Consider the following 13,569-nt stretch of genomic DNA (forward strand, 5'->3'; position numbering starts at 1 on the left):
CTTATTCCATTCAGCCAGAACAGGGGTTCTCTCTGCTCACAGCAGGCATCCAACAGGGTAGCACATATATGCTCTCTGAGTGAGAAAGCAACACCTTCTCACATACAACCCCCTGGAGAGAGACAGGGACGGGGACGGGGCGGGGGGAGGACTTTACACCTGCAAAACTCCTAACTCTATCAGCACTAGGGCTGGGAAAAACAGCACATATTTTTTAAAAAGAAGGAAATAAAAGGTTTCCTGATAAAGCCAGTAACTTTCAAAGAAGAATCTTCTTAAGCCATTTTTTCTTAGACTAGTAAGTATGATTCAACATCTAACTCTTTGTCTTCCTAATAAACTTAGTCAAGCTCTAATGACTGTATAAGCAAACAGCTTAAAAGGGCGGCTGTCAGAATTCTTAGTCTTCTTGGTAGAAAAACACTATATGCACAAAGTATTGTCATATTAATTAAGGCATCTCAATTTCAGGCACATCTGTCTCTGGGTCTTTGGATAATCAAAATGACCACTAAAAATAGAAGGGCAGTATCTCCAATGGAGCAGACAATGGCCCACCCCCAATCCTAAGAGACTCCTTGTGAGATGTAACCTGGGATGCACATGTGTTTTGAAATGCCACTGAGTACCCATATAAATGTATCCATATGTTTTCAGGTTTTACTTTATGTCCTATTAAGGCTAGGAGACAAAAATAATTAACGGACACATAACTCTTGGCCCATTGTGAAAATCCAGTTAGCTGACTAGTTAACTGAGGTCTGGTGGGAAAGAAAATTGCTCTCCAGGTCTAAAAGAACTGCACTTGCACTAAATTCCATGAGTTTTATGCTGAACATCTTGATTTTTTTTTCAACTCCCCTATCACCAAAAGCCAGTTCTGCCAAGATGCCCAGGCTGGGTAGCAGCAGTGTCAAAGGCTGCCATTTGCTCCAAGGCACTGCCATCTGCGGCAGCACAACATTTTGTCTCCGGAAAATAAACACATCTGCCTTTGCCAGTGTCCTCCCACTGTGCCACCCATCTGGAGCAGGTGAGCTGGAAGGCAAGCCAGAGCATGGGTGAGACAGGGGCAAAGGGGATATGAGGCCTCAAGGGAGATGGCACATGGAGGAAGAAGGCAGTGCCGTGTCATGTCACATCCTGCTAACCACATTTGCCAGAAAGCATGTGAAATTACCCTTGTTAGTGATATTTTAATCACATGTAACAAATGGTTGGTTGTGTTTAGGAGGTTTAGGAGATAAGACCTGCAAAGTCAAGGTTTCACCTGGGCCATCTGTTCATAAGGGTCACATGACCTCACTAATACCAATAAACAGATGATATCTTTGTGCCAGCCACCAAAAGCAAAAAAACAATAACTCTAGTGGTCAGAATAGAAGGCTCAAAGCAACGGGATTCTTTTAGGACAGGAACATACTATACATGCCTACTATTAACGAGAATTATACCCAAAATTCTTTCATACATATTCCTTCCCTTTCACTGAAAAAAAAAAAAAAAAATTCAAGTCTGGCTATGGTCTTGACATTAAATTTTTAAATCATACTGTTTGGGGGGGGCGGGGGCGGGGAAATTATTCAATCAAATTCTCTCTTTCTCCCAAGGTTTTTCAACTAGCTCACAGGAGAGCTGGTGCTAACCTCCTGGAACAGGGCTCTTTCAACTATATCATTCATTTTCAACCTTTGGTGGGATGGGGACAGTGAAGCCACTTTTTCAAACAAAATCATACACAGAATCCCAATATATAAAGTAGACAAAAGCTAAGTTGACCTATATGAAGTAGATCTAAAGTTGTGCCATCCTGACCTTGCTTGCTGAGTTTCCTGAGGCAGCTTCATGGAATAAAGTTTGAAAACCACTATACCAGTCTAGATGATATTTTCCCAACTCACTATTTCTATTGTTTATTTGCTAAGTAAGCATTTACAAGTATAGCCCGATAAAAAGGTAAATTACCAAAAGCCAAGCTCTTCAGAAGAGGTTCTATGAAAATACTTTGGCCAGTGAGGAGCAGTAGTAAAGCCCTGGGGATTACACACCACGGAAGTCAGCACTTTCCTCTAAGCCTTGCCACACGCTCCACATTCCACAACGATAACAGATTCAGCTGATTCATACCTCAATCTCTACATATGTAAAAACAATAACAGAAAATTTCAGGGCATTCAGATGGGCTACACCAAATGTACCACATAATTCATTTCAGGCAAGAAATAGCCCCCACTGCTTATCACTCTCCCTTCCATAGCCCAGTAATCAAAGCATAAGGAGAATTTAAACAAGCCTTGTGTAAACTATGCCTGTAAGTCATCACAAAATTTTCAAAATAATCCTGTTAAAAATCCAAATAGTAGTTCCTAAATGATGGAATCACTTATTAAATACTATTTTCCAGGGAGATATCATTCACTCACTCAAAATACATTTTGTCAAACCAATGGTTAATTCTCAGTTCTCTTCATTTGCCACATTTGATCATGCCTTCCGTAATAGATAAAGAAAGTGAGGCTCAGCAAATATAAGTAACTTATTCAAAAATCATACAAACTAGTACATATCAGAGAAGAGACTGGAACTGATATATGACTCCAAAACCCATGCTCAAAAAAGCCTCATAAATATTTGAAATTGTGTGTCAAACCCATAGCAAAAGCCTAATAAGCCCTTTTTCTGCTCTGTAGGGTAGAACCAGAAGCCGATCAACTTAAATGTACACATGCATTTAAATAAAAACTAAAATAAAGGCTCTTGATTTTTCCCATGTGTCTTTTTCCATCTCTTCTTGCTGATCTCATATATTTAATTCTCACATGGAGAAGTAAAATCCGTTCATTAAGAATACTTTAATAAAATTCTCTTCCAGTGTATAAATGCACAATAACATTTTCATTGTGTATTTATACACTGGAAGAGAATTTATGGTCTATATGGATCTAACTGAATGACATTTATTCAGCAAATCTTTATTGAACATCTACAATGGGTACACATTTAAACCTTATCTATATAATCCTATGTGAAGAGCTTGACATTTTAATAGAACTGAACATTTCATGCTTCCCAAAATTACTCCAGTAATTAATAAAGGAAAAGGTATGAAAGAGTATGGTATTTGAAGTGAGAATTTTACTTCAGCCTTTAACAAGCGATATGAGTGCCTCTGGTATACTTGGACACATAAGAGAAATACTACTCTTTATCAACCAGCCTTATTATCCTTGTAAGAAAATGGATAAACCAGCCTTATTATCCTTGTAAGTAAACTTGTTTCATGGTGTCATAATAAGCATTAAATAGGCCACATATATAACTATCTAAAATAGCACTGTCCAAGAGAACTTTCTATGATGACAAAAATGTTCTATATCTTCAATGTCCAATATGATAGCCATTAGCCACATGAGCACTTGAAACATAGCTAATGTAACTGAGGAACCAAATTTTTTACAGAAATAAAATTTATTTCTCATTCAAAGTCCAGGAGACTCTCACCCAGGAACTGAATTTGATAATTTTATTTAATTTTAATTACTTTAAATTTAAATAGTCACATATGACTAGTGACTACTTTACTGGACTGTGTTGATCTAGAACAAAGCCTAGCACATAACAGATAACTGACATTGGTTTATTTCTATGTTCTCTATCATTGTCAGTAATTTTTTATATCCCCCTCTTTACTAGATCAGTTCAACTAAAATAAAATAACTAATATCCCCCTCTTTACTAGAAGATCAGTTCAACTAAAATAACTAGAATCTCCTATAGGAAACTAACTTATAGCTATTAAATTGCTTCTTCACCCAAACAGCAATAGGAGCATAAAAACAAAAGTCATTTATTAATTAGCTGTATGCTCCATACACTGTGCTAACAACTTTGCATGATTACCTTATTTATTCTTTATGATAATTCAATGAAGTAGATGTTATTATTTTGTAAGTAGGGAAATTAAGCTTAGAATTTGTCCAAAGACACACAGTTAGCAAGTCAGTAAACAAAGATTTAAACCCAGGCAGTCTAATTCCAGAGACTGTGCATAAGGACCATGTTAAGCTGCCTGCATTTTAAAGAACCAGTTTACATAAAATTATGTACTCCACAATAAATAAATGTCCTCCCAACCAAACGCGCGTGCGCACACGAGCGCGCGCGCGCACGCACACACACACACACACACACACACACACACACAGAGCAAATTGGAAATCAAACAATTTGAGCTTTAGACACAGTGTTATGCATGCTAACCCAAAGTAAGTCTCATGTACTAACTGGTATAACTGTAAATGTACCAAATCCAGTGACTACACTTATCAGTAAGGCTGAAAAACCACCACCACCTTTCTCTCTAGAATAAAATGACTAAAATATAAACTCCTATTTTAGAACAAATAGCCTATTTTGATAAAAGGGTCAGGGAGCAGAGACTGGACCTAGAAGCACAAGGCATAGGTAGTCAATATTTACTAGAGCCCCATGTCACTGGGATATGTATTTGTTAAGACATCAAACATTTCTGCTACAAGAAGATTAACTGGATTCATTACATTTGCATGAAGCACACTGCCACTCTTATCTCAATTCTAAAAGGAACTTATGACAGCATTTATGACAAAGTGTTTATTGTGCCCAAAGCTGGAATTCTTATTCCAGTTCTGCCTGACAAGTCAAGAGGCATATTTTACACAGCAAGCCATAGCATACTCTTTACTGAATTCCACAAGAACTTCTGACCCATTTTCTTCTCTCATGAAGACGAAGACGTGAAAAAGAAAAGGCCATTAACTTTTTACCCAGATCAAAACAAAGTATGTAAATCTGTCTCCTCCAAATCCATCATGTCTCTGGTTTCTCTTCAAAATTCATGATCCTTCATATTGCACAAGCTCTTTGGCCAAAGCTAGCATTGAGAAGTTCTCAATCCAGTATTACCAGTCACTAAAAATAAACTTCCTTAAAGATCTGTAATAAGTAACTTTTTAGGAAAACACTTGTACTTGTTTAGAGTTCCATCATACATCAGCTTACGGAAGTACAGATGAAGCTAAAACCATAATAAAAAATACGAATAGCACCAATGTTCTAGAAACATTACTAAAAAGACCAAGGAGCTGATGTAAGATAGAAGAGTCAGGTAATTATGGAACCATTTATGTAGCTTTGCCTGACCTGGTACATGACCTGAAGCTAGTCTCTTTGCCACTTTATGCCTTTCAATCCTTATTAGTGATAGAGAATTAACTACTATATATCTCAGTCAAATAGTGAGTACATTAAATTAATAAACAAAATGCTTTGGGCAAAAGTCAAATGAATGTTAAATATTATGAAATATTAAGCATTCATTTTCTTAGCACTCCTGTGGGGTTAGGAAGTTATCTAGATTTCATAGATGTGTAAACAGGCACAGGAGGTAGGTCACATGGTAAGCTTCCATTTACTTAGTCCCTGTGGGAAGGGAATAATATACAACTTTAGCAATCATATGAACCCTCTTGGCATATCTTACACAATCTTTAATACATTCAATCCTTAACTTAATGTTGCATCTTTTAACATACCATCAACGGAACAAACACAGCTCTGAATAAGTGAGGAAAAATAATTCTATGTGCTTTGGCAAGAACAGTCATAGAAAGATACAGATAATCTCAAGATGAAATTTGCATTATTATTTTCAAGATTTCACCTCCACTAACATGTAGAGTCCTTCAACCACAGGAATTAAGAAACATGGTTTCTATGAAAACACTCTGAAAATAATTTTTAAAGGCTGTCACAGGCTTTCATGATGGTGTGTCCCATCCAAGTTCCCTGGAATGTATATTTGCCCTTTGGGCTTTTTAGCAACTGTTCAGAAAGAGAAAACAAATCCAAAGAAACTAAAGAATGAGAAGGGCTAAGGAAGGCCAAAATGAGGGCAAAAATACTACTCATGTGTAATGGAATATAAAAAGAAGCACAGAAGATTTTTTGCTCTTATCTAAGGCTGTATTTCTTACCCGACTCCGAAGACAGTCAGCCAGGTTTCGGCGTGTGAAATTAGCTGCTGCTGTAGGAGACAATTCATAACCTGGTACAAGAGATAAAGGGTCACATTTAAGTGAAGCAGAAGGAATAACAATACCCCAAATCATTCCACCACTCCTCTTCTTACAGCCTACCATCCTCTGTATACTCAAGAATATTTAAAGAACAAGGAGTACAATCTTATTTCTTGTCCTTTTCCCCATATAACAGTTGTGAAATGGCTCGTTAGTACTGACAATAATTCCTGGTCACATAACAGAACCAAGGTGAGATCTAACCATTCTGTGGTAAGAATAAATTCACAGCCTTAAGTTATTCATTCATCAACAGACTGTAGTTTCCTCTGTATAATGAAAGGGGTACAAATACAAAGGTGTTGAAAAAAAAAAGAAAGAGGTCTTGAGATGCCAATTTTTTTTAGTTTATTTTAAAAAGATAAAGGGAAAAGAGAGGCTGGGAGTTAGGATCGTCTCAGAGTTATATTTTACAAAGTTTTCTTTTTTAAAAAAGTAACTTTATTAAGAAGTGTAATAGGATTTTCAAAAGTCCAAGCCACCGAAAATAAATTTTCTACCATTAAACATTTTTAAAAAGAGTATCTCAAATGTAAAACCTTTAAAAAAAAGTTGTAATGCCAACAAAAATACAGTCCAAAGGAATGGCATCAGGTGTGAATTTCATAGTGCACTCACTTCGGAACGTAACTCTCAGTAAAATGGGACTAGTACCGAAAGACACAAGAATGACTCACAACTCAGCAGGCTCACACATAAAATGCCAATTTAGAAAGACACATCGCATGTAGTTATTCCCTATAACATTTTAAACACCAGTGTCACGTAAGATTTAGATTAAAATTCTAACAAATATTTATTGAACAGCTACTATATTTCAGGGTCTATGTTAGGTGCTTTCACATATGTTAATGAATTTCATCCTCATGTCAAGTCTCTTAGTAAATATTAAATCATAATGGAAGCAAATTTAGACAAGCAGATATACTTTCCAATTCTCCACCTAATCCTGTAAATACAATTAAGGATTTGACAGTTATTTTAAAGGCGGAAAAGTCTGATGCCTGACCACCCACAGATACATTTTTCTTTCTTTCTCTTATTTTAGCTCAGTTCCTAAACTTTAATATGCATAGGAATTACTGCATAAAGTTACATACACAAAACTATACTTGACAGGTAATTATAATGCATCCTTCACTTGCCATGTAGGCAAAAGTAGAACCATTAAAAAATAATTCTTGAAATTTTCCAAGCTGCTTAAACCTAAGTACATGTGCTTTAGGTTCCTGACTGGTGGAGAATGAGCCCTGTTCATCTTTGAATTCTCTATGGTACTAGGCAGAGTGTTTAACACAGATGAGGCCCTCAAAAATATTTATGGAATTGAATAAATAATCCTAAATTTGCTGCCTAAAAAACCATATGAATGAATCATATCTAGTCATTTTACATATACAATTATATTCAAATTAAGTTCCTTCACAGGTCCACATTATACCAGTGCTGTGTATAACAGTGTTATTAAACTGTGAAATAAGTAAATGAAAATAAGGTTCTTTCTGCTAGACTGTCACTATAAAAATCCTAGATCAGAGGGCTAATAGCTAATATTATTTGATTAAGGGGCTTTCCCAGTGGATAAGAGTTCATGAGCCCCAGAGAGAACTCACAAAATATCTCACAAAAAACTAATTATCTTCCTACACAAGAACTTACCAGCAAGGCAAGGCAGAACTCTTTTATGACAGTAATGCAATTACTCAGAGGTTTAAGTTTACAAAGCATTTTCATACATATTATTCATTAACATTATTATAATTCCATTTTAGAGATAAGGAAAATAAAAGGGCCAGAGAAGATAAGTGACTTGTCGTACCAAAAAAAAAAAAAAGTAAAACCAGGTTAACTTAGGTCTTTTAGTTCTGAGATTCAGATATACTTTAGCTCAAATCATATCCTCTGAAATATCTAAGATTTAAAAAGTCCGATAGTACCACACCCATCTCTAAGATGGTGTTAGTTTTATCCCCCAAGTATCAGTGTTATAATGGTTCTCTTCTCTGCTCTGAGAATTTTGTAGAAAATCTTTAGGATCAGAAAGAGGGTCTAGAGATAAGGTTTCAAAAATAAGAAGACTCAAACAAAAATATGACCACCTTGGTCTGCTCATGTGGATAACCACCAATAGAGAATATTCTTTTCAGTTCAAGGTTAAAGACAAACCAACTAAAAATACATTCTAAATGTTACCCACCATTTCGCATCTTATAAAGTTGCACATTTTTCTGAATATATTCTGCAAACTGTACAGTGTCTCCAGCCTCTCCAACACATAGGAGTAAGATTTTCTCACTCATCTTAAACATCTTGTCATGATCTGCTCAAAGAAAAAATCAGTGTTAGAAATTACCTTCTCATAAATTTACAATTATATAGGTAACTACAAACAGGTTTATCAATTACTATATATAATAATTTGACTAATCACTGTTTTTAGAAGATTTTAATGGGCAACTGCATTAATTACTCTCTTCATTCTCTATGTTAAACCCATCGGCATATTTAACGTCAATTTCAGTTGGAGAATATATATGAAAGCTAACAATTGAGAACACTGTTAAAAATATTTAAAGGCCTTTGAAATGCAAGGAACAAAACCAAAAAAACTGAAGAAATCAAGACATTACCTTTAGGCTCATGAGTACAAAGCCCTGAAATGTCTCTATTAATACAAACGCTAGTTATTATGTTTATACACATACAAAAGCACATATGAAAAAGATTGGTGCTACAATTAAAATTAAGGTGCCATCTCAAGAAAGAAATCAATTGAGAATACAAATCACCTTAAAAAGTAAACCACCTCCATTTCCAAAGCAAAAAGAAAATTAAAATGGTTGCCAAAGTGAAAATTCTAAGGAACATGTAACACTAAGCTATTTAAAAACTCCTCAAAAATCCCAACATGCTAATCTTATCTAGCTGAACCAGACTCACTCAGATTAGACAGATAATTAAGTAATATGACTACAATTAGTGCCTAAGGAAGAACATTCCATATTCAGTTTGCAGCTTCAGAAAAAGCCTAAATCTTCCTATCTTACTCTTGCTTTCACTTTTCATTTTTCAAATAGTGCTGAATAATCTTCCCTGGGAGACATGTTTCCTGCATGAAAGCTTCTGAAATGTCAAAATCCCTTAATAGGATTTAAAAAACAAAATGCTATAGTCAAACATTTTACAAGTGTTTGTGAGTTGCAGATACCAGGAACACGGCTTAGACTTTGAAAACACACACACACACACACACAAACACACACACACACACACAGCCAGTAGATAGTTTCAAATTGCCTTGAAACTCCTAAACGAACAAGCTTATTTGTTATAGACTACAAGAGATTTAAAGATTGTTAGTTTGCACACTTGTTTAAGAAAGAAAAAAAAAATTACTTACAGTTATATTACCTATGCAAAGAAAAAGGACCAGAAGAGTATTAGATGCCACTGGCATCTAAGTTTTTGCCAGTGGCAAGAGTATGGGCAATTTGTATTTCCTTCTTTTTGCTTATTAGTAGTTCCTAAAATGTCTATACTTATTAATACACATCATTTTTGTAGGAAAGCATTACTTAATAAGTTTGCATTATTTTCATGAGAAGAAAAGCTGATCTTATTATGTCCCATTTAGAAGAAATGCTAAAATTCTAGGCAGTAAACTGTTCAACTTTGAAATAAACTTAATACAAGGCCAAAAGTGGCTTTTAAACATCTATTGCATGTCCAGTGAGTAATGAGGGGGCATATAAAAACAAAAGTGATAGATGATAATGTCTCCCTGAGTTGTGCAGGAAACAGCTTGTGTAGTTCTAGGGAATTTCTGATCCTTGACAAAGAACTTAGAAGATCCACATACAAGAAACAAATGGACAACAAAATGAACATCAGTGAACAAGTCTATGGAAAACCAGCTAGATTAGAACCCAACAGACCTTAGTCATAATCTGGGCTCAATACTCTGAATCTGGGTAAATTATTTGCCCTCTCTAAGCCCCGGTTGCCAAGTATGTTCATAGTAAAGCTATGACTTACTGCTACCTAACTCATAGATGGAAAAAACTGTACATGTTCAATATTATTAGACTCAGCGTTAGACGATATAATTCAGATTATACATGCTATATAAATACAGAAAAGAAGAGCATTCTGTGTGGGCTGGAGAATTCCGAACAATTCTCTACAGGCCAGGAGACAAGAGACAAGAAATGAGGCATATAACTAACTAAAATGAAGAGTTGTGATACTTTAATACACAAGCAATCTCTGGGAAATATCTTCTCTATTTTTGTATTAAATATCTTACAAAGTGACAAACTAACACACTGATTGGAAGTATCATTCTCATTTTATACTTGGAAAAAATGAATCCCAAAAGGTTACTCATTTTCAGCATTCTCACCTATCCTAAACAAGTTCCTTCACGAAATGAAAGGTAGGAAAAAGTCCTTATACAGTCCCAAAGTTCCTATCACAAAAATTTTTATACCAGAAAAGACGATAGGAAAAACTAAATACTGAGTTAAGTGCAATTATTTCCAACCATTTTTCAAGAACTAACTCAAATTCATCTTTCTTCCATACCACAGTGATCTTTCTTTTCTCTGAATACCCTTAAGATTTACCTTTGAAATCATCAATTTAAAAACTATCCTAATACTTACTAGTGATACTTCTTTTATCATACAAAATCATTCTGTAGTATTTATTTCCTTGGTTTCTTAATGTCTTAGACCACTCTATGGATTATACATAATACGCTGCATCCCTTATAACACCCAGAAGCACTGTGTACATAAGTAGGCTTAAAGAACATTCTACTTTTCAAAGTGAATTAACATACTTTATTGTGATGAAACAGAACAACTGTAAAGGTACTGACTTGGTTATTGCTCTATTTGGGCACCACTTCATGCTAAAATCACTTAAATGTCAAAGGTCTTAGTTTCAAAATAATGGACAGATTATTTTGTTTTTACTCTCAAAATAATTTTACTCCTTTGGAAAGCATGATTTACAAACAGAACTTCTACAAACTAATCATGGAATTTCGTATAGTAATTTGACTTACAAAACAATCCATATCACAATACAGATGTTTAACAAATCACTTTCAAGTCTACTTCTTCTTCAGAAAGAAAAGAACTCAAGCAAAGTCCCTCAGAGTTCTTTCCAAGTGATGACAACCTGACAACCAGATCGCTGACAAAAGCAGTGGCGGATACTTTTTTCCCTTTGTTCGCATACTTCAGGAAACCCCAGATTTAATCATTTTTCTTTCTTTAAACCCCAGATGAACTATTATCTGCCCTCGAAGCTTTCCCTAATCTCTACAACCAGAATCTCTTCTTCCTTTGGATTATCTAAAAACAATCTCTTCTTCCTCTGCAGTACCTGAGAAGTTTGACTGTACTTTTCAGAAGCAGCATAATTTTCTAGCTTGTGTTATAAGTATTGGTACACATGTATGAGTCTCTTGTTAAATTGTATTCTTTTAAGATACAAGCCATATCTTATTCTTCTTTGCATCCCTTCAGCATTTAGCACTGTAAAAGTTACCTAAGTGCCCAAAATCTATTTATCAAGTGAACATTAGGTCACCAGCACCAAAGAATAGTATTTTTTCAACAGTAACATGTCTATAGACAATCCTGAAAACACACTCTTGGATTCCACAGATCAATAATCAAAAATCTTTAAACAATTATTTACTGAGTCCTGACTATAAGGAAACAGTATGAACAGTTATGGGCAAAAGATATGGATTCAAACTGCATAGGTTTGAATCTGGGTTCTGCCACTGTGGCCTTAGGTAAGTTTCTTAACCTCTATAAACTAACCTCAAAACTAACACCTATAAACTGGCGATATAATAATGCCTACTGCAAAAGGTTAAATGAATAATGTAAATTGCCTAAAACAACACCTATACATAGTGTTTAGTATTATTATTACTAAGTATCTGTCACTGTGCTAAGCAATGGCAAATTTTTTTTCACTAAATCCTTCCAACGAGCTTGTGAGATTAGTATTACTAACCTGATGTAACGGATGAGGAAATTAGGGCACTGCAAAATAACTTGCACAAACTCATAAAGCAAATTTAAAATAAAAAAACAAAAAACAGGGCTCTAGTCTCCCAACTCCACTAACTACTTAAATGTAAGAAAAACGAAACACCAACGCCCTGGAAAACAAAGATGAGAGCTGAAACACGGGAGAATACAGGCAGCGAAGGAGAAATGCCAAGTTTCTGGTCGCACAGTCTCACTCTCCCCAGGAGCCCACCTTATGCTGCCAGTAAACTAACCACATTAGTAACAACAGGAAATTCATCAGAGATTCTGTGGTGCCCGGCAGACGCTTAAATACCTAAAAACTTAATTCCCTTAGGCAACTCTCGCCTAGCAAGCTTTTAACGAAGGCCGGAGCAGAGCACTGACCTGGGAGCCTTGGGAGGAGCGAATATTAAGGCCCTAAACTTGCCTGCCTGTCTCCTAATTCTAAAAAATAAGCAAGTGTAGATCGAGGCAGGAGGGGTCCCACCTCCCTGACCTCCCTGGTACCAACCCAACATCCTACCACCATCACCACGAACTTTTTCCCGGCTGCCCCTACACCCAGGCCCAACCCGGCCTCCCCTGGTTCCTCTCACCGTCCTTCATCTGGACAATATTGTTAGCGGCCACCCGGTCAGAGGCGACAAGGACATAGTCGGGGCCCTGAATGCCGATGAGATACTCCATGGTGGCGGGAAGACGGGGACTGTAGTTTCCGAAGAGTCAAGGATTCGCCGGCTTCTCGGCCGCACCGGTGAGACAGCACCGCGGACTGCAGTTTTGCTCGACGCAGGCCGCGCGACGGCCCCGGCCACTGGCGCTCTCAGATGACGTACAACTGTCGCGAGAGGTTGCAAAGCGGATGTGCGTTTGTTGTATTAAGCTCCCTGTTTGTTTCTTGGCGTGTCTGGTCTGTAGCAGTGCAGGCACTTCTGAGCGTTCACGTTATGTAACGCCCAATTTCGATATTTATAAACTGAGAGTTAAAAACTTGCTTGAGGATGAAATCATGTACTATATCTAAAGTCCCGAGGACATGTAAATGCCAAAAAGGCGTGTGTCCCTAGATGGCTGTTTGCTCGGTAAAATATCTGCAGAAACTCATTCCTTACAAGCCAAACTGGAGAAAATAAATTTGACCAGAGCCCTTCTTACATGTTTCACAAAAATAAAATATGAGTGAGTTAAATTTATAAGCGTAAAGACTAAAGATATCAAAACAATGGAAGAAAAAAGAATAATTTGATCACTTTCTGAAGGGACACGTGTTTCTAAGTATGACAGCAAACCCAGAAACAGTATAGGAAAAGATTGACAATTCGGCTACATAAAGTCTCTATATGGTGAAAGTCATCATAATGTTCAAACATAAATATAAATTGAGAAGTATTTCA

General features: G+C 36.3%; 1 protein-coding gene across 1 annotated transcript in view; it reads right to left on the bottom strand.

Moving 5' to 3' along the window:
• Window positions 1-12,986, bottom strand: part of PSMB2 (proteasome subunit beta 2) — a 28,045-nt gene extending 15,059 nt beyond the window's left edge. Inside the window, exons 1-3 of the mRNA XM_011357964.2 lie at window positions 12,772-12,986; window positions 8,314-8,436; window positions 6,015-6,085 (exon numbers count right to left, since the gene is read on the bottom strand). Of these exons, the coding sequence (XP_011356266.1) occupies window positions 6,015-6,085; window positions 8,314-8,436; window positions 12,772-12,862 (285 nt within the window). The 5' untranslated portion in view covers window positions 12,863-12,986. The remainder of the gene's footprint in view (window positions 1-6,014; window positions 6,086-8,313; window positions 8,437-12,771) is intronic.
• Between the last annotated feature and the right edge of the window lie 583 nt (window positions 12,987-13,569).

The sequence above is a fragment of the Pteropus vampyrus genome, unplaced genomic scaffold (assembly GCF_000151845.1).
Source record: "Pteropus vampyrus isolate Shadow unplaced genomic scaffold, Pvam_2.0 Scaffold36, whole genome shotgun sequence".
Lineage (NCBI taxonomy): Eukaryota > Metazoa > Chordata > Mammalia > Chiroptera > Pteropodidae > Pteropus > Pteropus vampyrus.